Source organism: Calliphora vicina, chromosome 5 (assembly GCF_958450345.1).
Source record: "Calliphora vicina chromosome 5, idCalVici1.1, whole genome shotgun sequence".
Lineage (NCBI taxonomy): Eukaryota > Metazoa > Arthropoda > Insecta > Diptera > Calliphoridae > Calliphora > Calliphora vicina.
This window is the reverse complement of record NC_088784.1, coordinates 18226084-18252324: the sequence shown is the minus strand read 5'-3', so window position 1 is coordinate 18252324 and position 26241 is coordinate 18226084. Positions and strand designations below refer to the sequence as shown.

General features: G+C 29.0%; 1 protein-coding gene across 1 annotated transcript; it reads right to left on the bottom strand.

Annotated features, from left to right (window-relative positions):
• Positions 1 to 774: 774 nt before the first annotated feature.
• On the bottom strand, positions 775 to 25598 carry prom (prominin). The gene is made up of 17 exons (XM_065512621.1): positions 25429 to 25598; positions 25307 to 25362; positions 24088 to 24320; positions 23766 to 23953; positions 23405 to 23500; positions 22895 to 23106; positions 18013 to 18169; positions 14828 to 15455; positions 11158 to 11449; positions 2818 to 3071; positions 2347 to 2733; positions 2003 to 2236; positions 1772 to 1942; positions 1383 to 1676; positions 1229 to 1312; positions 1114 to 1170; positions 775 to 944 (listed from the first exon to the last, which is right to left on the bottom strand). The coding sequence occupies exons 1-17, from the start codon at positions 25592 to 25594 to the stop codon at positions 830 to 832; spliced, it is 3624 nt and encodes a 1207-aa protein (XP_065368693.1). The 5' UTR covers positions 25595 to 25598; the 3' UTR covers positions 775 to 829.
• Between the last annotated feature and the right edge of the window lie 643 nt (positions 25599 to 26241).

The window sequence follows — 26241 nt, the reverse complement described above, 5'->3', positions numbered from 1 at the left end:
AATTGTATGAAAAATATAAATTTTGATAAGTTAGCCGGCCTTAACCTAATTTCTTAACAACAAAGAAAATATGGAACTTTCTTTCACAATTTAATTCTGTTAAGCTGAAAAACCGCTGTTTTGGCAACACTTAGAAAAAATACAAAGCAAAATTGTAGGTATTGCCATATTATAACAATTAAGGGCGTTGCTACATATATACTTTCTGACGATTTGTAGGTAACTAAGTGATAACACTGTTTTATCTTGTTGGTAATTATTTAGAAAATGTTAAACAGAAGTTTTAAATATTGAAATTGAAATACTGAACAAGCCTTAAAATAGCAAAACTATTAAACTTTAAATAATTTCTTATACAATGCGACAGTTTAGTAGCCTGTTTCAATGTGGTATACTGCATTACCATGAATATAATTTAAGACGTTTCTACACCATAATTAACCCATAAAATTACGTTATTATTTGCAAATTTGAAAATGAAATCCCTAACAACTTTAAAAAATTAAACATTTTATAGTTTATTTTACACTTATTTAGTACGTTCTTGTGTATTTGGAATAAAAACCCTTAACAAGTTATTTTTTCTGTATATTTACTTAAATATTTAGTTTTTTTTTTATTGGTTACAAAAAACAAAATTCAAATTTAAACAGAAACAATTAATAATAATTAGTATAAAGTATTACAAAAACAATAAAGAAATTGAAAAAAAACAACTTGTTGTATTTTGTGGTAAAATCGTGCATGTGGATTTCTTTTTCATTTTGTTTTGAAAATAATGCTTAAATTTTTAATACGAACTCGACTTTAGCGTTTATTTTCTTCCTCTCTAATCGTTGAGATCATGACTCATGTACATGGGATTGGGAGAATCACAATCTTCGAATACCATTTCCTCGTCACCGGCATGCCAACGTACGCTGCGTGCACTACTCGCTTTGAATCTAAGATGACGGGCAACGAAAAAGGAAAAACATTTTACAAGATTAGAGAGAGTGCAATTACTTTAAAAAAATGGTGGTTTAGAGTTGATAAGAGGGTTTATTATTATAATTTTTTTTTAATTTAACAAACATATGTGTATTTATATAAAATTAAAAACGTTGATAGAACCTGTTAGAGGGTGGAGGAGGTGGCGGTGGAGCCGAACGTGGTGGTGTACGACGAGCCCTATAAGTAAACGGTTTTGAGAAGTTTGGACAAATTAAGTGTCTCACATTCAACTTACGCTTGAACGGCCTGTGAAGCACTTCTTGAAGTTCCATAACTATTATCATCTTCCAAGTCAAAATCCTCAGTACTCTGACGTTGTCTACACACAAATGAAATTTTATATAAAACAGTTATTTGTTTGTAAAATTTTAAATATTTGCAAAACATACAATCCCCGACCGCGGCTGTCACGACTTTGCACAATATTCTTCACAGCCCGACTGGTCAGTGAAACTCGACTTCTTAGACGGGTTGGTGTTCTGGGCTTTGGTTGGGCCGGCTGAGCATCCGCTCGTACTGGTAGTACAGGTGTTATCGATCGTCTGGCACGCTGGGGTTCGTTTTGATCCATCTGGCGTCGTCCCTCGCCACGGCGTGGCTCACTGCGGCCACGTCCAGTTTGCGAAGGTGACTGCCAGGTACCGCCATCGTCTATGGCAAATTCTTCGGTACCTTGGCGACGTCTGTGAAATATGTTTAGTTAGGAAAGAAAGAAAAGTTGGATTCATATGGAATTTGAAATGTGATGATTTTTAGCCACGCAATATTTATTACTTACAAAGGAGGTGGCTGTTGAAATCTGGAACGTTGTTGCTGCTGCTGCTGTGGTCTTTGCTGTCTCTGCTGGGCACTACTACTTCTTCCACGTGACTGACTATCTTCTCGTTCATAGGAAGTCGCTCGACTAGGGCCTGATTCCAAACTTTCTTCTTCAGTGCCTTGACGACGTCTGCATAAATTTATTTTATAATTACAGAGATTTGTTAGAACAATGTTAAAATTAACTTACAATTGTCCTCCTTTACGACCGCCTAATTTGTCCTGTGACACTTCACGACTTCTGCTCTGTCGTTCGCGGTCACGATCTCGTTCTCTAGATCGTTCATGCTCACGTTCTCGCTCTCGTTCACGAGAACGCTCACGTTCGCGTTCTCGTTCCCTTTCGCGACCCATTTGGGCTCGTTGTGAGGGTGTGTCGTTTAAAGTGTCTATATCAAGTGTCTCCTCGGTGGCAGTTCGTTGTCTGGAAGGGAAAATGTCACATAAATAAAGAAGTTATTATTTTGGAAGATGAAGATTAAGCAAACTACTGATTTCCGAAATCATTTCACTTTGAAAACATTCTATACTTACAATGTTGGCCTGGCTCTACCCGTACTACTGGTACTGCGATCTCTATCTCTTTCACGCGATGCACTCCGGCCACGATCTCTTCTACGTCCGCGACTAAATGAATCACCCCTCTCGGTAGCTCGCTCGGCAGCACGCAGCTTAGCCATGCGTAAATTATTCAATTTCCTCTGTAAAGTTATAAGATTTAAACCCACCGGTGTGGCAATGGACCACAATAGTAGGGTTAGAAAGGTAAAAAACCATAAAGCATTCACAAAATCTATCATATTTCGACAAAGAAATATGCGATTTGCATCGAATATATCAAAAAATGGTCGACATCTGGCAGTCGTTTCACCCAGCTGGGAAGACATGGTGGCCTTATCGTTGCTCAAATAGGTTTTCAGTCTAAAATAATAAAAATATTTACATATATAATTAAAAACTATAAAACTATAGAAACAACAGGGATCCAGGGTGAGTTTTCAAAACCTTTCTGTATAAATACGTGTTTGATTGTCACATATTTCTCCCGCCATCTTCTCCAAATACTCTTGTATGTTGCGCAAATGATTCAGGGTCTGATTGACCTGTTTGGCCCACGGATCCCTCTGCAATTCCAATGCAGTCAAATGGTATAAAATTTCATTTTGTAACTGTTCGAGTGGTTGTAGTATTGAGGCTTGCAAACGTTTCGAACGACTGCCGAGAGTTGTCATACGTGAGGATGTGGCCACATCTTGTATCTACAGGGAGTAGGTAAGAATGGGAGATAAATACTTATGTTAACAAGTTTTCCGTAAGGCAAAGAAATAACATTTTGGTTATACCCTATGATTGAGGAAAGGTTTGGTAATGAAGTATCACTGTAGTTGAAGGAATGAAATAAGAGAGTTAGGATATAAATAATATATTGTCACCAAATAAAGAGAGATGCACGGAGAAGATTGTTCCCGAAGTACTATACAGGTTGGCACCTTATGATATGGTGTATAACAATTGTTTCTATAGAGAAACTATTAATCGTTATTTTTTTCTATAGAAAAAAACTCTTTTACACAACGTTTTCTATAGAAAAAATTGTTATACAGAAATTTTATACTTAAATTTTCCAAAGGAAAAACTGTTATACAAAAAATTTCTTTAGAAAAAACTTTAATACAGACATTTTTTTATAGAAATAAACTGTTATAAACCATAATTTCTAAAGTAAAACTGTTATACAGAAGTTTTTCTATAGGAAAAAATATTATACAGACAATTTTCTATAGAAAAAAACTGTTATACTGAAATTTTTCTACAGAAAAAGTGTTATACAGAATTTTTTTTATAAACATATGTGTTATACAGATTTTTTCTATAGAAAAAACTGTAACACAAAAAATTTTCTTTAGAAAAAACTCTTATACACAAATTTTTCTATAGAAAAATATGTTATAATGAAGTTTTTCTATTGAAAAAAGTGTTATACAGAATATTTCTATAGAAAAAACTGTAATACCAAAATATCTCTTCAGAAAAAACTGTTATACAGAAATTTTTCTATACAAAAAACAGTTATACACCACAATTTCTATAGTATAACTGCTATACACAATTTTTTCTGTAGATAAAACTGTTATACTCCACAATTTCTATAGAAAAACTGTTTAACACAATTTTTTTCTATAGAAAAAACTGTTATACAGAAATTTTTCTATACAAAGAAGTGTTATGCTGAATTTTTTCTATAAAAAGAAGTGTTATACAGAATATTTCTATAGAAAAAACTGTAATACAAAAAATTTTCTTTAGAAAAAACTGTTATACACATATTATTCTATAGAAAAACATGTTATACTTAAGTTTTATATTGAAAAAAGTGTTCTACAGAATATTTCTGTAGAAAAAACTCTTATACAAAAAAATTTCTTTAGAAAAACCTTTTATACAGAAATTTTTTTATAGAAAAAACTGTTATACACCACAATTTCTATAGTATAACAGCTATACAGATTTTTTTCTGTAGATAAAACTGTTATACTCCACAATTTCTATAATAAAACTGTTATATACAGTTTTTTCTATAGAAATAACGGTTATACAGAAATTTGTCTATAGAAAAAAAATGTTATACAGAAAATTTTCTATAGAAATAACTGTTATACAGAAATTTTTCTATAGAAAAAAGTGTTATACACCACAATTTCTATAGTATAACTGCTATACAGAATTTTTTTCTGTACACAAAACTGTTATACTCCACAATTTATATAGTAAAACTGTTTAACAAAATTTTTTCTATAGAAAAAAGTGTTATACAGAAATTTTTCTATACAAAGAAGTGTTATACAGAATATTTCTATAGAAAAAAACTGTAATACAAAAAAAAAATCAATAGAAAAAACTGTTATACTGAAATTTTTCTATAGAAAAAAGTATTATACAGACATTTTTCTATAGAAAAAAGTATTATACAGACATTTTTCTATAGAAAAAAGTATTATACAGACATTTTTCTATAGGAAATAAACTGTTATACAGAATATCCAGTGTTATACACAAATTTTCTACAGAAAAAACTGTTATACTGAAATTGTTCTATAAAAAAAGTCTTATACTGAAATTTTTCTATAAAAAGAAGTGTTGTAGAAAAAACTGTAATACACAAAAATGTTCTTAAGGAAAACTGTTATACAGAAATTTTTCTGTAGAAAAAACAGTTATACATCAAAATTTCTGTAGATAAACTGTTATACAAAATTTTTTCTATAGCAAAAACTGTTATACTGAAATTTTTCTATAGAAAAAAGTATTTTAAAGAAATTATTTTATAAAAAGAAATTGTAATACAGAACATTTTCTATAGAAAAAACTGTTATACACAAATTTGTCTATAGAAAAAAAATGTTATACATAAATTTTCTATACAAAAAACTATTATACTGAAATTTCTCTATAGAAAAAAGTCTTATAAAGAGATTTTTCTATAAAAATAAGTGTTATACAGATTTTTTTCTATAGAAAAAACTGTTGTACAGAAATTTTTCTATAGAAATAGTTAAACTGTTATACAAAATTGTTTCTATAGAAAAAACTGTTCTACTGAAATTTTTCTATAGAAAAGAGTATTATAAAGTTATTATTTTATAAAAAGAAATTCTAATACAGAAAATTTTCTATACAAAAACTGTTATACACAAATTTATCTATAGAAAAAAAATGTTATACATAAATTTTGTATAGAAAAAACTGTTATACTGAAATTTGTCTATAAAAAAAAGTCTTATACTGAAATTTTTCTATAAAAAGAAGTGTTATGCAGAATTTTTTCTATAGAAAAAACTGTAATACAAAAAATGTTCTTAATTAAAAACTGTTATACAGAAATTTTTCTATAGAAAAAACTGTTATACATCAAAATTTCTTTAGTTTAACTGTTATACAAATTTTTTTCTATAGCAAAAACTGTTATACAGAAAACTGTTGCACAAACAATTTTTCTATAGAAAAAAGTGTTATACAAAATTTTTGTTATAGAGACAACTCCTCTACACAATCTGTCTGCAGAAAAACTGTTATACATAAATTTTTCTGTAGAAAAAAACTGTTATACACAAATATTACTATAGAAAACACTGTTATACACCATTTATATATAGAAAAATTGTTATATTCAATATTTTCTATAGAAAAATCGGTATAGAAAAAACTGTTATACATCAAAATTTCTGTAGTTAAACTGTTATACAAAATTGTTTCTATAGAAAAAAACTGTTATACTGAAATTTTTCTGTAGAAAAAAGTATTATAAAGAAATTATTTTATAAAAATTTTCTGTAGAAAAAACTGTTATACACAAATTTGTCTATAGAAAAGACTGCTATACAGAATTTCCAGTGTTATACACAAATTTTCTGCAGATATGTTTTTTATTCATAAATTATTCATACAGAGAAAACTGTTATACACATTATTTTCTATAGAAAAACTGTTATACATAAATTTTTCTATAGAAAAAAAACTGTTATACACAAATATTACTATAGAAAACACTGTTATACACCATTTATATATAGAAAAACTGTTATATTCAATATTTTCTATAGAAAAATCGCTTATGCAAATTTGTTTCTATAGAAATTGTTTCTTTCTCTTGAAAAATTCATTTACAAGCCATATTGGAGAATATAGCGGCCTTCCGACCAGTAGTTATTATATTTGTGTAGTTATGGTAACTCATAACAAATATTTGAAGAAAAAGACGCAACCACTAATATTTGGTTACATCGCATGGTGTGGGAAATATTAAAAAAAGTAATAAAATTTCTCATGGTTATAGAAGACCAAGGGGAGGACACTCAAGGCCCCAAATTTGTGTACATCGGATTGAACAAACATTTGGCATAATTTTTAATCTTTCATATACCCAAGGTACCTTCATTTGGGGCCTTGAGGCTCAGACCCCCCCCTTGGTGTTTAAAGAAGTCCAATTTCAAAACCTCAACTCAACTACACCTACTCTATGAATTTTATTAAAATTGGATTATCCGTTTACAAATTATTTCCACTTAATTATCACCTTGTTTGGAATTCCCAGACACAAGAAAAATTCAATTGTTCGCTGAGTAAACAAATTAATGGCACGTCAAGACAGGATGTTAAGATTCGTTACAGCCAATAAAAGGTTTTTCGTTATACTGAATCAAAATCCTTTATGAAAATACCATTTCATAGACAATCACAGTTCATGAAGGAAAATAAAAGGTAATATATCCGTCATATAGGGAAACAACTACACATGGTCAACTATACAGAAATATGAACATTAGGAGCTTCTCATTTGTATAGAGCAAAAGAAAAAGACACTGTTTCCAAATAAAAGCAAACTTAAGGCTAACTGCTAAAAACCCTTCCTATAAAAAAGGAATTTGTGAGCTAGAATAAAGAACAATATGGATTTTTTAAAAGTTTTTCTGGGCCAACCCCAATAAAGTCATATTGACTTGCATCTGAGATTTTAAAAAAAACTTGCTTCATATACCACGTTTGAACATAAGTGTATGTAATTTTTCTCTCCCAATATGTTAGTATTACAAGGTTAATCCTATGTGCAATTGTCTCTGTTCTCCATACATTATTCCTGAACAAGAATTAGGTAGTACTATTCCAATTACGTAACCTATACATACTCGTACAATCACCATCTTAGCATCTGCCTTATATTGTTTTTGTGAGACATTAATGGTTGTACGACCACAATTGGGAACATCTTTCACTACATGTTTGTATTTGGAAAATTTACAACAGTTGTTGGAATAGTCTTGATAAATTAGTTACATGTGTTAAATGTTTTCTGTTTCAGCTAAACTAACAATAAAATTGGCAAACATTTACAACAGACAAGACCTGGAAACATTTGAATTTTAGGTGTGTTTTTGAAAACTAAACAAAAGAACAATTTGAAAAAAACATAAATAAAATTGAAATTTAAAGAGATTTTATTTAATATAGTTTAATTTCGTTAAAATTGACTACACGCCATAGACAATAGAAGCCCATACACTGGCTGCTTTTAAGTGGATCAATATTAATTAAATTTAAAATTTGTGCCGGGAAAGCTTTTCGTACTCCCCTTATTATTCTCATTCCCACTTGAGGAAATTTCCCCAAAAAATATTTTTTTGTTAAAATTTATATTCGGTAAACCCTTTATATGATTAATTGTTATATTATTGTTAAATCCATGTAATTTTGTAAATTCCCATTTTGGGAATTTTAAATCTCCTATTGGGATTTCAGTTAAAACTGTTTAAACTATAATATTTTAACCACAAGGTATATATTTATAGCTAATTTGCATATTCATGGTAAATCCTTGTAATTTTGCAAATTCCCATTTTGGGAATTTTTAATCTCCTTTTAGGAATTCAAGTAAAAGTAGCTAAAATCAAATATTTTATGAATAAATTCTATATTTATTGCATAGTTAACATTTTTTTTTATGGTTTTTTGAATTCCCACTTTTTAAATAAAAATCCCCACTTTAGAAAATTATCCCACAAATGTTTTTTTTTACTAAAATTTAATTATTTATAACTTGTGTATCAGTATCTATCAGATTTTTGTTTAATCCGTGTAATTTTGGAAATTCCCATTTTGGGAATTTAAAATCTCCCATTGGGAATTTAGTTAAAAGCAGTTAAATTATAATAGTTTGTTCGCGAAGTATATATTTATGACTTATTTAAAGAATTTTGTTAAATCATTGAAATTTTAGAAATTCCCATTTTGGGAATTTGAAATCTCCTTTTAGGAGTTCCAGTAAAAGTAGCTAAAATTAAATATTTTATGCCAAAATTATATATTTATTGCATATTTAGTAATTTTTTTTCAAATTTGTAATAGTTTTTTGAATTCCCATTATTTATTTAAAAATACCCACTTGTGAAATTTTCCCCATAATATTTTTTTTTTGCTAAAATTTAATTATTTAATACTTTTTATATCATTATTTATTAAAATTTTGTTAAATCCGTGTAAATTCATAAATTCCCATTTTGGGAATTTTAAATCTCCTTTTAGGAATTCAAGTAAAAGTAGCTGAACAATACTATTTTGTTCACAAAATATATATTTATGTTTTATTTAAAGATTTTTGTTAAATCCTTGAAATTTTAGAAATTCCCATTTTAGTAATTTTAAATCTCCTTTTAGGAATTCAGTAAAAGTTGCTAAAATTAAATATTTTGTGCATAAAATCTATAGTTATAGCATATTTAGTAAGTTTTTTTGAAAATTTTTTATGGTTCTTTGAATTCCCATTATTAATTTAAAAATCCCCACTTGTGGATTTTCCCCATAATATTTTTTTTTGCTAAAATTTAATTATTTAAAACTTTTTATATCATTATTTATAAAAATTTTGTTAAATCCGTGTAAATTCATAAATTCCTATTTTGGGAATTTTAAATCTCCTTTTAGGAATTCAAGTAAAAGTAGCTGAACAATACTATTTTGTTCACAAAATATATATTTATGTTTTATTTAAAGATTTTTTTTAAATCCTTGAAATTTTAGAAATTCCCATTTTGGGAATTTTAAATCTCCTTTTAGGAATTCCAGTAAAAGTAGCTAAAATGAAATATTTTATGCCAAAATTATATATTTATTGCATATTTAGTATTGTTTTTCAAATTTGTAATAGTTTTTTGAATTCCCATTATTAATTTAAAAATCCCCACTTGAAAAAATTGCCCACAATATTTTTTTGTTAAAATTTAATTATTTAAAACTTTTTATATCATTATTTATCAAAATTTTGTTAAATCCGTGTAAATTCATAAATTCCCATTTTGGGAATTTTAAATCTCCTTTTAGGAATTCAAGTAAAAGTAGCTGAACAATACTATTTTTTTCACAAAGTTATATTTATGTTTTATTTAAAGAGTTTTGTTAAATCCTTGAAATTTTAGAAATTCCCATTTTGGGAATTTTAAATTTCCTTTTAGGAATTCAGGTAAAAGTTGCTAAAATTAAATATTTTGTGCATAAAATCTATATTTATAGCTTATTTAGTAAATTTTTTTATGGTTCTTTGAATTCCCATTATTAATTTAAAAATCCCCACTAGTGGAATTTTCCCCATAATTTTTTTTTTGCTAAAATTTAATTATTTAAAACTTTTTATATCATTATTTATTAAAATTTTATTAAATCTGTGTAAATTTATAAATTCCCATTTTGGGAATTTTAAATCTCCTTTTAGGAATTCAAGTAGAAGTAGCTACAAGAAAATATTTTATGCCAAAATTGCATATTTAGTAATTTTTTGGGAAATTTTTTATAGATTTTTGAATTCCCATTATTAATTAAAAAATCCCCACTTGGGAAAATTTCCCCAACATTTTTTTTTTGCTAAAATTTAATATCTTAAAGGTTTTATATGATTATTTATAACATTTTTGTTACATCTTCTTATTTTTGGTAATGACCATTTTGGGAATTAGTCTTTTTAATATATTTCTTTGGAAAAGTTCATAGGAATTTTCTTATATTTAAGTATATTTTAAAAATCTTTTTACTAATTTAACCAAATGACTCGTTTTTCATTATATCACGGATTTTATAAAAAGTTTTGATTGTTTTAGTTCTGAAAATTGTTACATCTTTAAATAGTTTGCCATAAAACTAAACAGCAATCCCAATTTCTTTTTAATTTTCTTCTATTTGTTAAAGTAATAAAAAAAAATAATGTAAATAATTTTGTTATTTTCATATCAAAAAGCTTGAGTTCAGTATTATTACAAAATCTTAATTTTTCATCTCTGATTCTCATACTCGTATTAATTATAGGACACGAAACGTATACTTAATATTGAATTTGAAGTGTAATATAATATTAAGTATACGCCACCACTACTTGTATAACACATGCATTCACAATAATTGTGTAGCATACTTTTTGGCATTAACTTTAAATTCACCACAAACGTATGATTAATATGAAATTAAAGGTGTAATAAATATTAAGTATTCATTTGTTTTAGGAATAAATACAAATTTAAATGTTTATTAAAAAATACATTTTTAAAGCTCTATATTTTTGCAAAACGTACTTTTTTAGTGTATTTTCTTAAATTAGTTATTTATTGTTTTGTTTTTGAAAATCAGACACAATTTTCTACATTTTGTTATATAATTGTCTGTTTAATGGGAATTTCATAATATAAATAAAATTATTTATTTTCAGTTTATAACAGTCATTAATGACTTCCTTTAGCTTAGAAATAGCTAGATGATGTATTTCTAATTGCATTCGTTTTTATGGTTATTCTTTAAAATAAATCTTACCTGCAATGCGACTCTTTGCATTTGATCAATAAAAGTAGCCAAATCTTTTTCGGGCGTGGGTGCTCCTATTGTCGTACGGTATGTGGTTAAATTAAACGATGACATTTGTAACATATTCTCCAATATGGTTTGTATTGTCTGTGTCAACGACAGTAAAGTACGTTCCGAAACATCGATGGCATCAATGGCCTGGGTGACTTTGGGGAATTGTTTTATATCGGAAATAGCTGTTGTATTCACGAATGCATCCAATTGAAAGACATTGTACGATGCTTCATTTTTTTCACATCCTCTAAAGGTTTTTTTTTTTTTTTTTGTATTATTTTCGACAATAATCAAAACAAGAAGAATGATGGTGATGATGTCGATACATTGTTGTTTGTAACAATATGTTGGGCATTGTATGTTGAATGAAAAATTTAAATTGTTGGTCATTCGTTGCAGAAGATGTTTTTAATTCATAGTTCAGAAGTTCATTCGTTAGTATTCCACAAATGAAACAAGTTGTTTGTTGCCACACATTATATGTATGCATGTATGTACATGGAGAGTTAGTTGTTGCAAGAAGGCACGTAGTAGTTTGTGGTAACATTGAGAAAGAGTTTTTATACACATTAGTTGCAGGTATGTTATTAATTCTTGGGTTATAAGGATGCCAGGTCATATGGTAAATTATGGCAGTTAAAAGGTATACAAGAGCCTTTATAGAGATTAAAAGTTTGACAGGTTTCAGGGGGTGGGGGGGTTTTGTACTAGACAAATTAGGGGGTAGTAATGTTATAAAACTTAAAGGAGTTTTCGAAATTTAAATTATATTGAAATCTTTTAAAGGAAGATTCTTCAAAGTTAAGAATTTAACATTTCATTCATATTTATAGCAATCCTTTCAATTATTTTGGGCGGTGAGGGGCAAAACACATTTACTATATTGTATCATTTTCAATTTAACAGGACAGCAAAGAGTGTTATCCGAAAAAAAGAAAACACGTACAGTATCGATAACTAATTGGCATGCATAACACTTCCAAACCAAATCAAACGTTGGAAAAAATACTTGGGAGTTAAAATAAAATCAACAGCGTTTTTATTGAATTAACGCTTTCCATGAACAGCAAGAAAAAGGGTTTTCCATGGCACAAAAACTAGCACTAAGGGGATTTGAAATAACACAAATAATACTTAATATTTAATAGGTTTTAAATAATTAAAAGGAAATTTTTACTTTTAAAGCAATTAAACTAAATATTTTTTACTAAAATTTTATTATCTAAAACTATATATATGATAATTTATAATATTTTTGTTAAATCCTTGAAATTTTGGAAATTCCCATTTTGGGAATTTAAATCTCCTATTAGGAATTTAGTATAAAGTAACTAAATTGTAATATTTTAAACGCAAATTATATATTTAATTTCTCTTTTGTACTAATAATCAGATTTTGGTTAAATCCTTGTAATTTTAGAAATTCCCATTTTGGGCATTTAAAATCTCCAATTAGGAATTTTGTTAAAAGTAACAAAATTATAATATTTTAAACGCAAACTTTTTATTTATATCCCATTTAAAATTTTTCTGTGGAAAAATTATGATTTTTGGAATTCCCATTTCAAAACTAAAAATGCCCACTATTAAAAATTTCCCCACAAATTTTTTTTTTACTAAAATTTAATTGCCTAAAACTTTTGATATGATTATTTATCAGATTTTGGATAAATCCGTGAAATTTTGTTAATTCCCATTTTGGGCATTTAAAATCTCCAATTAGGAATTTAGTTTAAAGTAACTAAATTGTAATATTTTAAACGAAAATTATATATTTATCAGATTTTTGTTAAATCCGGGTAAATTTGTAAATTCCCATTTTGGGAATTTCAAATCTTCAATTAGGAATTTAGTTAAAAGTAGCTAAATTATAATATAAGGAAAAAATTCAAAGTTCATTGCAACGATTATATAAGGCTATAGTAACGAATTTTTTTTCCAACAAAAAATTTTTTTGTCATAATTTTTTTTAAATAAATTTAAAATTTTTTTTTTAAAATTTAAAAAAAAGTTGGAAAAAACTTTTTTAAAATAAATTAAAAAACAATTTCGAAAATAAAAAAAAAATCTCCCACAATTTTTTTATTTCTAAAATTTAATTATCTAAAACTTTCTAACGAATTATTAATCCCATTTTTTTAACCCTCCGTTAGTCGCAATGTATCAAATTGATATCAATAAAAAAGGTGTGTTTGAAAAAAATCTCTTCGCTTTTTATTTCGAAAACATAAAAACAATATTAAATGCAATGTATTTAAAAGAGTAATACACAAAAAATTGCAGTAAAAATATTATTTTATCAAAAAATAGCTTAAACTTTAGGGTAATTAAAAAAATTTACAATAAAAAAATGTTTGCCTGTATCAACCAGATCAGTTGCGAGTAACGGAGGGTTTAATCCTTGAAGTTTTGAAAATTCCCATTTTAGGAATTTAAAATCTTTAGGAATTTTATATTTTGTTTATCAGATTTTTATTATATCTTTGTAGTTTGGAAATTAAATTATAACATTTTATATGCTAATTGTTTATTTATAGCTTTTTTAATATTTTTTGCTTCGAAAAAGTAATAGGAATTTCCTTTTATTTAAGTCGATTTTAAAAATATTTTTAACAGTTTAACCAAATTACTATTTTTTGATTACACCACGGAACTTTTGATTGTTTTGGTTGTGGAAATTATTACATCATTAAATAGTTTACAATAAAACAAAACTGCAATCACAGTTTCTTTTTAAATTTCTTGCATTTTCTTCAATAATAAGAAAAATAATATAAATAATTTGGTTATTTTCATATCAAAATCAAAAACTATAGCTTTTTCTTTCTTTTTAATTTTCTTGCATTTTTTTAATAAGAAAAAATAATATAAATAATTTTGTTATTTTCATATCAAAAAGCTTGAGTTCATTATTATTACAAAATCCTAAGTTTACATCTCTGATTCTCATACTCGTATTAATTATAGGACACGAAACGTACACTTAATATTTAATTTGAAGTGTAACATAATATTAAGTATACGCCACCCACTACTTGTATAACACATGTATTCACAATAATTGTGTAGCATACTTTTTGGCGTTAACTTTAAGTTCACCCCATACGTATGATTAGTATGAAATTAATGGTGAAATAAATATTATGTATACGTTAGTTTTAGGATAAATACAAATTTTAATGGTTTTTAAAAAATACATTTTTAAAGCTCTACATGTATTTAATAAAAATACTATACAATTTGAAGAATTTTATCTTTTGAATAAGTAACAAACAAAACTTTTTGAAATATGATAAAACATATTTTTACTTAAAAATCATTAATTGAAGTTATTTTTTTTAAAAGTTTATATTTTCATAAACTTATTTCTAAAATTTGCTAAACCATGGAAACACCCCTAAATGTGTGATTTAGCTACTTATATATTCTACGCATAAACTGAACAACAAATACTTCTTCAACAAAACCAAACTAACTATAACTTCATAGTAAACTAAATAATCCTCTTATTTATCATACAAACACATACAACTACTAACAAGCAGCGATACATTTCTAAATAAAATACATATTGATGAATACTTATCAATACACACAGAAGATAGTTAGTTATTATTTCACATACCTTAAAGCTGTTGCCAAGCTAACATTTACAATTGAATGATTCACTCCATCCGGTCGTAAAAGTTCACCGATAATGCCCGTTTGCGGTTCGTGTAAATAAACATAACCCGGTTTATCGAATAACTTACCCAGCATATCGTAGGCATTTATGTTCTTATTATCTTTGCCACTAACACCATTCATCTTCCATTTAATATCCGTTGAAACGGCTGTTGTTATGCCTGCTGTAGACATACCACTTCCCCCATCATCATACATGGGCTGGCAAAGAAATATTTCCGCATTACCCCCTATGGCCAGGGAGATAACACCATATATTGTTATACAAATACTGCTTAAACATATAATAATGACAGCAACAAAAAGCACCACACCCGCTTTAATATTGGCCTCACACAGGAAGCAACAGTAGGACATGAGCAGAAAGAGCAGTATCCAGACAATGGCCATGGCTGCCACCCAGCCAATTGTCCAATAGATATTTGACCAGTCCTGTAATTTGACATACTGTGGCTCGACATCAGACCAAATGTTTTTTAAACGTTCGAGCAGGGCATTTATGGTCGCCGTTAACATTTGTGCATTGGCCGTGGTGCGATGACGTATGCTCTCCAATTGTTCAAGGGTGTCTGTGAATTAAAAAAGAAAAAAAAAATGAAGTAATGCTATCAAATTAAATTGTTTTTGGGAGAGTTGAGGTGCAAAACTGCCGCATGTGTGTGAGGCCATGCTGCAAGCCAGAAAATGTTAATTGAATTTGGAAAAATTTGTTGTCAAGTCGGTTTGATAAATGACCAAATTTTTGTTGTTCGTTTTCAAATTTTTGGTTTCATTAAGTGTTTTCAATTAGCCAAGCGATTTTTGGCCGACTATTTGTAATTCTAAATGAAACAAACAAAGTGGGTAAAGGGATTTTTTGAACAGCGACAAAGATAACAAACATTTTAAAACACTAAATTTCAGGTAATATAGGATGATTAAGGAATGGATAAATTCAAGTTTTAAAAAGGCTCGAACATTTCACTGAAACGATAAGTTTTACTAAGAAATAAATGCTGTTCTTTCTCCACAAGCAAATTTTTATGTAAGTTTTGATTATTGAAATAATTATTGTTTAATTTGTAATTTTATTTTAAGAATTTTTTAATCTGGGTTTAAAATTAATCGATTAATCGTTAAAAAAAATAATACAAAAATTAAAATTCTTTTTCATAAGAATTACAAAATATTTTATGTTCATACGATTAAAATTAACCGATTATTCATTAAAAATATTAGCTACAATGAATATTTATTCTAATTTCAATTATTGTAACAAATTAGTTAACATTTTTTAACAATTATAAAAAATTTTGATAAGATTATTCGTAAACCCGGATTTATATTAGTCGATTATTCGTAAATAATCTTCCTATTTTTATTAAAATTTAGATTATTTTAATAATTTTCTTTAACTTTTAAGAATTTTTAATCGATTATTCGAATCAAAGGTTTTATTCGGGTTTAATATTAATCGATTATTCGTTAAAATTATTATCTATTTTAATTTGAGTTATTGTAACACTTAAGTTAACATTTTTTAGCGATTATACAAATTTTTAATACGATTATTCGTAAACCCGAGTTTACATTAATCGATTATTCGTACATAATTTGCCTATAAGTAATTTTTATTTAAATTTCGATTATTTAAATAATTTTCTTTAATTATTTCTAAGAATTTTTATTCGATTATTCTTTATTACAGATTTATTCGGTTTTAATATTAGTCGATTATTCGTTAAAAATATTATCTAGAATCAATATTTTTTATAATTTAAATTATTTAACACTTTAGTTATAATTTGTTAGCGATTATAAACATTTCTGATACGATTATTCGTAAACCCGGTTTTATATTAGTCTATTTTATTCGAAAAACCTAGTTTATATTAATCGAAAGCCATTCTAAGAATTTTTATTCGATTATTCGTTATTACAGATTTATTCGGTTTAATATTAACCGATTATTCGTTAAAAATATTTTCTACAATCAATATCTATTCTTATTTCAAATATTGTCACAGTTTAGTTAACCATTTTAAGCGATTATAAAAAATTTTGATACGATTATTCGTTAAAATATTCGATTATTCGTACATACAAGGATATTTCGATTATTTAAATAATTTTTTTTTAATTTTCAAAAAGCCATTCTAAGAATTTTTATTCGATTATTCGTTACTACAGTTTTATTCGTTTTAATATTAACCGATTATTCGTTAAAAATATTATCTACAATCAATATCTATTCTAATTTCAATCATAGTCACAGTTTAGTTAACCTTTTTAAGCGATTATACAAATTTTTTATACGATTATTCGTTAACCCGGGTTTAAATTATTCGATTATTCGTACATACAAGCAGTTTTTCTTTAAATTTCGGTTTTTTAGACACCTGTCTATAATTTTTAAAGCATTTCTTATGATTTTTTATTCGATTATTCGTTACTACAGTTTTATCCGGTTTCAATATTAATCGAATATTAGTTATACAAAGGAGTAAAAAATGTGTTTCTTTTTATAATAATTAAAAATTATTTTTTCTCGATTATTCGAAAACTTAAGTTTTACTCGAGTTAATATTAACCGATTATTCGTTAAAAATATTTGTTCAAATAAATATTTATTCTAATTTTATTTATTTAGTTTACATTTTGTAAAGATTATACAAATTTTTTATAGAATTATTCGAAAACCCGAGTGTAAATTATACGATTATTCGTATACAGCTATTTTTTTAAATTATTATTTTTTTGTTCTCATCTTTTATTACATTTATAAATTATATTAAAAATCCCATCGATTCAAATCTATCTCGTATTGTGTATTTTCCTTTTCTAAAACAAAGCACCTGACATTAAGTCAACTGTCAAAAATTGCACAAAACTTCATATTTCTTTAAAAAATGTTTATGAATCCAAATGAATTTACTGTTACAAAAACTAACACAAAAAAACTATATATGTGTTACAAGGAAACTCTAACATTTTTTTCAATAAAATTGTTCACAAGAAATATTGACAAGTGTGTTTGTAATTGACATTTACTCAGAGTAAAATAAAACACAAAAAGAAAAATGGCCATGCACAGGAAACTGAAAAACAAACAGAAAAAAAACATAGAACTGATAATAAATGACTTACAATTTCTTTCATATGCTGTATCCAGTTTAACTTGTTGAGGAAAATTGCTAAATATTGAACGTGACATTCCCACTTCGGATGATAAATTCTTAACAGTTGCACCAAATTCAATTTCACCCAAATAACGCATCCGAAATATGGCTTGATCTTCTTGCAACTGGCCAAAGAGAAATGAGAAATAAAAAGAAAAAAAAGCTAAGAAATGAATTGAAATCAAACATGCAGTTATGAAAACATTAAAAACACAAATATTTGTGCAAATGTAAGTTGTTTGATTTGTACAAGAAAATTAATTTCCAACTACTTGTCACAACATGACATATTATATACGAGTTCAATCATACAGCAGCACATTTGCTGCCATAACATGTTGTACTTGTTAGACTGTTTGTCTTTTAAAGGTTTTGTTTGATTTGCTAGTTTCAGTTCTTATAACGTTCTCTATATTTTCCTACCACATTGTTGCAATCATAACATTGTGTTGCAGAGACAACAAATTCAAGTTTATAATTGTGAAATGGTAGTAAATAAATATTATGATTGATTTATAGTGATGAGAAAAGGAGACAGTAGGAAAAATGTAGAGAAATTATGAAAATTAAGACTTTTTTTTAAATACGATAGAAGCTATCTTTTGACTGTCTAAAGACCTACGAAGCATAGTCTAGTCATAGTCTAGTCATAGTCTAGTCATAGTCTAGTCATAGTCTAGTCATAGTCTAGTCATAGTCTAGTCATAGTCTAGTCATAGTCTAGTCATAGTCTAGTCATAGTCTAGTCATAGTCTAGTCATAGTCTAGTCATAGTCTAGTCATAGTCTAGTCATAGTCTAGTCATAGTCTAGTCATAGTCTAGTCATAGTCTAGTCATAGTCTAGTCATAGTCTAGTCATAGTCTAGTCATAGTCTAGTCATAGTCTAGTCATAGTCTAGTCATAGTCTAGTCATAGTCTAGTCATAGTCTAGTCATAGTCTAGTCATAGTCTAGTCATAGTCTAGTCATAGTCTAGTCATAGTCTAGTCATAGTCTAGTCATAGTCTAGTCATAGTCTAGTCATAGTCTAGTCATAGTCTAGTCATAGTCTAGTCATAGTCTAGTCATAGTCTAGTCATAGTCTAGTCATAGTCTAGTCATAGTCTAGTCATAGTCTAGTCATAGTCTAGTCATAGTCTAGTCATAGTCTAGTCATAGTCTAGTCATAGTCTAGTCATAGTCTAGTCATAGTCTAGTCATAGTCTAGTCATAGTCTAGTCATAGTCTAGTCATAGTCTAGTCATAGTCTAGTCATAGTCTAGTCATAGTCTAGTCATAGTCTAGTCATAGTCTAGTCATAGTCTAGTCATAGTCTAGTCATAGTCTAGTCATAGTCTAGTCATAGTCTAGTCATAGTCTAGTCATAGTCTAGTCATAGTCTAGTCATAGTCTAGTCATAGTCTAGTCATAGTCTAGTCATAGTCTAGTCATAGTCTAGTCATAGTCTAGTCATAGTCTAGTCATAGTCTAGTCATAGTCTAGTCATAGTCTAGTCATAGTCTAGTCATAGTCTAGTCATAGTCTAGTCATAGTCTAGTCATAGTCTAGTCATAGTCTAGTCATAGTCTAGTCATAGTCTAGTCATAGTCTAGTCATAGTCTAGTCATAGTCTAGTCATAGTCTAGTCATAGTCTAGTCATAGTCTAGTCATAGTCTAGTCATAGTCTAGTCATAGTCTAGTCATAGTCTAGTCATAGTCTAGTCATAGTCTAGTCATAGTCTAGTCATAGTCTAGTCATAGTCTAGTCATAGTCTAGTCATAGTCTAGTCATAGTCTAGTCATAGTCTAGTCATAGTCTAGTCATAGTCTAGTCATAGTCTAGTCATAGTCTAGTCATAGTCTAGTCATAGTCTAGTCATAGTCTAGTCATAGTCTAGTCATAGTCTAGTCATAGTCTAGTCATAGTCTAGTCATAGTCTAGTCATAGTCTAGTCATAGTCTAGTCATAGTCTAGTCATAGTCTAGTCATAGTCTAGTCATAGTCTAGTCATAGTCTAGTCATAGTCTAGTCATAGTCTAGTCATAGTCTAGTCATAGTCTAGTCATAGTCTAGTCATAGTCTAGTCATAGTCTAGTCATAGTCTAGTCATAGTCTAGTCATAGTCTAGTCATAGTCTAGTCATAGTCTAGTCATAGTCCAGTCATAGTCTAGTCATAGTCTAGTCATAGTCTAGTCATAGTCTAGTCATAGTCTAGTCATAGTCCAGTCATAGTCTAGTCATAGTCCAGTCATAGTCTAGTCATAGTCTAGTCATAGTCTAGTCATAGTCTAGTCATAGTCTAGTCATAGTCCAGTCATAGTCTAGTCATAGTCTAGTCATAGTCTAGTCATAGTCTAGTCATAGTCTAGTCATAGTCTAGTCATAGTCTAGTCATAGTCTAGTCATAGTCTAGTCATAGTCTAGTCATAGTCTAGTCATAGTCTAGTCATAGTCTAGTCATAGTCTAGTCATAGTCTAGTCATAGTCTAGTCATAGTCTAGTCATAGTCTAGTCATAGTCTAGTCATAGTCTAGTCATAGTCTAGTCATAGTCTAGTCATAGTCTAGTCATAGTCTAGTCATAGTCTAGTCATAGTCTAGTCATAGTCTAGTCATAGTCTAGTCATAGTCTAGTCATAGTCTAGTCATAGTCTAGTCATAGTCTAGTCATAGTCTAGTCATAGTCATAGTCTAGTCATAGTCTAGTCATAGTCTAGTCATAGTCTAGTCATAGTCTAGTCATAGTCTAGTCATAGTCTAGTCATAGTCTAGTCATAGTCTAGTCATAGTCTAGTCATAGTCTAGTCATAGTCTAGTCATAGTCTAGTCATAGTCTAGTCATAGTCTAGTCATAGTCTAGTCATAGTCTAGTCATAGTCTAGTCATAGTCTAGTCATAGTCTAGTCATAGTCTAGTCATAGTCTAGTCATAGTCTAGTCATAGTCTAGTCATAGTCTAGTCATAGTCTAGTCATAGTCTAGTCATAGTCTAGTCATAGTCTAGTCATAGTCTAGTCATAGTCTAGTCATAGTCTAGTCATAGTCTAGTCATAGTCTAGTCATAGTCTAGTCATAGTCTAGTCATAGTCTAGTCATAGTCTAGTCATAGTCTAGTCATAGTCTAGTCATAGTCTAGTCATAGTCTAGTCATAGTCTAGTCATAGTCTAGTCATAGTCTAGTCATAGTCTAGTCATAGTCTAGTCATAGTCTAGTCATAGTCTAGTCATAGTCTAGTCATAGTCTAGTCATAGTCTAGTCATAGTCTAGTCATAGTCTAGTCATAGTCTAGTCATAGTCTAGTCATAGTCTAGTCATAGTCTAGTCATAGTCTAGTCATAGTCTAGTCATAGTCTAGTCATAGTCTAGTCATAGTCTAGTCATAGTCTAGTCATAGTCTAGTCATAGTCTAGTCATAGTCTAGTCATAGTCTAGTCATAGTCTAGTCATAGTCTAGTCATAGTCTAGTCATAGTCTAGTCATAGTCTAGTCATAGTCTAGTCATAGTCTAGTCATAGTCTAGTCATAGTCTAGTCATAGTCTAGTCATAGTCTAGTCATAGTCTAGTCATAGTCTAGTCATAGTCTAGTCATAGTCTAGTCATAGTCTAGTCATAGTCTAGTCATAGTCTAGTCATAGTCTAGTCATAGTCTAGTCATAGTCTAGTCATAGTCTAGTCATAGTCTAGTCATAGTCTAGTCATAGTCTAGTCATAGTCTAGTCATAGTCTAGTCATAGTCTAGTCATAGTCTAGTCATAGTCTAGTCATAGTCTAGTCATAGTCTAGTCATAGTCTAGTCATAGTCTAGTCATAGTCTAGTCATAGTCTAGTCATAGTCTAGTCATAGTCTAGTCATAGTCTAGTCATAGTCTAGTCATAGTCTAGTCATAGTCTAGTCATAGTCTAGTCATAGTCTAGTCATAGTCTAGTCATAGTCTAGTCATAGTCTAGTCATAGTCTAGTCATAGTCTAGTCATAGTCTAGTCATAGTCTAGTCATAGTCTAGTCATAGTCTAGTCATAGTCTAGTCATAGTCTAGTCATAGTCTAGTCATAGTCTAGTCATAGTCTAGTCATAGTCTAGTCATAGTCTAGTCATAGTCTAGTCATAGTCTAGTCATAGTCTAGTCATAGTCTAGTCATAGTCTAGTCATAGTCTAGTCATAGTCTAGTCATAGTCTAGTCATAGTCTAGTCATAGTCTAGTCATAGTCTAGTCATAGTCTAGTCATAGTCTAGTCATAGTCTAGTCATAGTCTAGTCATAGTCTAGTCATAGTCTAGTCATAGTCTAGTCATAGTCTAGTCATAGTCTAGTCATAGTCTAGTCATAGTCTAGTCATAGTCTAGTCATAGTCTAGTCATAGTCTAGTCATAGTCTAGTCATAGTCTAGTCATAGTCTAGTCATAGTCTAGTCATAGTCTAGTCATAGTCTAGTCATAGTCTAGTCATAGTCTAGTCATAGTCTAGTCATAGTCTAGTCATAGTCTAGTCATAGTCTAGTCATAGTCTAGTCATAGTCTAGTCATAGTCTAGTCATAGTCTAGTCATAGTCTAGTCATAGTCTAGTCATAGTCTAGTCATAGTCTAGTCATAGTCTAGTCATAGTCTAGTCATAGTCTAGTCATAGTCTAGTCATAGTCTAGTCATAGTCTAGTCATAGTCTAGTCATAGTCTAGTCATAGTCTAGTCATAGTCTAGTCATAGTCTAGTCATAGTCTAGTCATAGTCTAGTCATAGTCTTGTCATAGTTTAGTCATAAATTGAAGATTGCTTTAATTTCCTACTGGTTCTTTGCTAAACAATTATAGCTGTACATTCATTTCATTTGCTTTTATACTTTTCATATCCTTTGCTCCAGTATTTTCTTACCGTTTTAAGAGCATCAATAATACCATTCTCCTCAAAGCTTCTAATACGCAATGTATCACACAGTGGCCGATCACGATACGTGCACTGACGTTGCAACACCGACAATTGTATTTGCAGCTCTTCCATGCGAGCAGCTGCCTCCTGTGCCAATTTCAAAGCTCGCCCCACTGTCTCCTGCAGCATGAGAACACGATAGATAAGTTCCGCATTCACTGAAAATAAAAAAACAAAGAGGATGTAACCAAATGGTTATAAATTATTATTGAAATTGTTTAAAAGTCTTACTACAACTCTACTAAGTATGTACAATAGTTATTTGAGGTTGTTAGTTATTTAGTTGTAACTACATTTGACTACAGTTAAGTGGGTCAAAGTCTTTAATAATATAATTGATTTATTAGGAATAATATTGTGGAAAGTAAATGAAGATGTTTTGTGCAATAGTAAGACAAGGACGAAGTGCTTTTGAAGGATAAATCGGTAGTTTTTGTGCATTACATTCGTACTTACCCAGGCTTAAGGTTGCCAACGAATCATAGGCCAACTCAATGCCAGTATGAGCTGAAATTTCCGCTTGAATGGGTTCTCCTAGCAAAACATCCACATCTAAAGTCACAAAATGCATGGTTACGTGTTTTTGAAAAACAAGAGAAAATGTAATAAAAAAAAAGTAATTTTCACACAATATGAAGCATAAAACTTTATCTGTCATATATATCCATGTGTTTTAGGGTTTTGTAACAAAAAAACATAAAAAACTTTATAATAAACTTTGCAGTTATTAAGTTGAAAAACTTTTTTATATAAAAGTAAGCTAGATTATGCAAGTATTTTTTCATATGTGTTTTGTTTGGCTGTCAGCTATACAAACCTTCCAAATCTTTGACAACTTTTTCAACGGAAACATGAAAACCATTATCAAGTTTATGTTTTATTTGCAAATGTGTATCCTTTAGAAAAACTTCCATATCATGGACGGTGGACTTAATCATTTCGGGTGTCATTTCAACGGTGGTGGCCAAACGACTGTTGGCATAAAAAATGCATAAATCACTTAAGCTGGAAATAGTTAAATATTATAAGGAAAAAACAGGTGTATGAAATTAATTAATTCTTTTAAAATGTCTAGCAATAGTTTTGTTATATTTTAAATTATTTCTTTATGATGCTTTAAAAAAAAATAACCAGCTCACCTTAATAATATGAAAACTATCCACATGGTTGTTATTGAGGCTTTTTTACGACATTGCAATGTATCCTCCAAGGCATCATCTATCATTATTACGGGAGCATGACGTGAATATTCCATTACTTCGGCTGGTGAACGACGACAACAGCACCAGGCACATGCTGCCAATATGGGCACCAAAGCCAAAATCATAAAAATACTCATGAGAGCTATAAAACCGGATTCCGTTTTGATGGCCTTCAACAAACAGCAAAAGAAAACTAATCAATTTTACTCATATCACATCATAAGAGTAAATAAAAATACTCTTAAGTAATACTGTGTGTAATTTTTTTGAGTCATGGAAATATAACCATATACGGACACCAGTATGTGATAGAAGATCAAAAAAAGAAAAGACCCGTGTCTGCCAGTTTTGCCCAAAGTCATGCAGTTTTTTTTTATGGGCCCCCAAAGATTTTGGGCCTTGGTGTCGTTTTTGCAAAAAGTAATAATTTTCTCAGGCTTATATCTTGCAAACAGTTGGAAATTTTGATTTACTCTCTTAGGCAAAGTTGTAGCCCTTGTCATAAAGAACAACAATTGTGAACATATAAAATCAAAAAAATCATCTTCCAGATCAAAATCGCAAAAAACTTTAAAAAATTCGAAAAGAATTTAGAAATACATTTTTTTAAGCTGCCTAAAAGTATGCTTTAGTTTATAATAATTTAATAGTATATGACCCAAAACACTTAATTCCTTTAGTTTTTTCTTAATAATCATTCCTAGGAAGTTCATATGTTCTAGAAAGTTGTTTATTGAGATCTTACGTACATTTTTGTAGTTGATTGTTTCCTTGAATTTGGAACTGAACAGGGGGAAAAAGGTAAAAAAATCTAATTTTTTAAAGTTTTTTGCGATTTTGATCTTGAAGATGAAGTTTTTTTGGTTCTTTATGACAAGGGCTACTACTTTGTCTCAGAGAGTAAATCAAAATTCCGAACTGTTTGCAAGATTTGAGCCTGAGAAAATTATCACTTTTTTGCAAAAATTACACCGAAGACCGGAGGTTTTGGGGGCCCATAAAAAAAGTTCATGACTTTGGGTAAAACTGGGATACACGGGGCTTTTATTTTTTTGGTATTTTATTACGTAGTGGTGACCGTGTATGGTTATATTTTTACATGTTGTACTGTGTAATGTTAAGAAAAAACTTAAATATTATTTAGCTTAAAACTTACATTTGTGGCAAATTCTATTATAGTTAAATTTGAGTAAATTAATTGTCTAATTTGGCCTAGAATAAACAAATAAAATTATTTCCTTTTTTTTGTACAGAATTAAAAGAAAAAGTAAAGTTTACCTAAGGGTAATTCATCGGGCGTTATCATGCCCAAAAATTGACTGACTAGTGTGAAGACATAGGGTCCTGGATTAATATCCATGCCTGGTATATGATACGTAAAATATGTCCCCGTTGCTGAGGTGCTGCTGGTGGTGGAGGGCAGTGTGTCATTATAGTAAGTCATTGTTTTAAATCTGAAATAAGAGAAAATTTTAATATTAAATTTAAATTAAATTACATTTTTTATGATTAATTTTATGGCAATTAATATAGTTTTAAATAAGAAACAACAGAAAAACTAACGTTCAATTTAATTTAGAAGGCGTATGATTAATTTAAATTCAGTTTGTTAAGAGACACTGGAACGTATGATTAATTATACCTTTCACCTTCGTGGCAAGGGTATATATAAGTTTGTCATTCCGTTTGTAATTTCTACATTTTTCATTTCCTATAAAGTATATATATTCTGGATCCTTATAGATAGCGGAGTCGATTAAGCCATGTCCGTCTGTCTGTCTGTTGAAATCAATTTTCTGAAGACCCCAGATATATTCGGCATCCAAATCTTCAATAATTCTATCAGACATGCTTTCGAGAAGTTTGCTATTTAAAATCAGCAAAATCGGTCCACAAATGGCTGAGATATGAGAAAAAAACCAAGACAACCTCGATTTTTGACCTATATCTGGATTACTAAGACTTTAATATAGACAATATGGATATCTAATGATAGATATTTCAAAGACATTTGCAACGACGTATATAAGACCATAGTAAGTTGGACCTACAATTGGTCAAAATCGGAAAATAAAAATTTTAAACCCGAAT

Bases quoted from the DNA above. Each gene is read 5' to 3' on its own strand.
- prom (XM_065512621.1), bottom strand. From the start codon at position 25,594: ATGACTTACTATAATGACACACTGCCCTCCACCACCAGCAGCACCTCA. The intron at 15,456-18,012 runs GTAAGTCATTTA...TTTAATTCACAG, and splicing joins TACAGCATATGAAAGAAATT to ACACCCTTGAACAATTGGAG. The intron at 1,171-1,228 runs GTAAGTTGAATG...GTTTACTTATAG, and splicing joins GCTTCACAGGCCGTTCAAGC to GGCTCGTCGTACACCACCAC.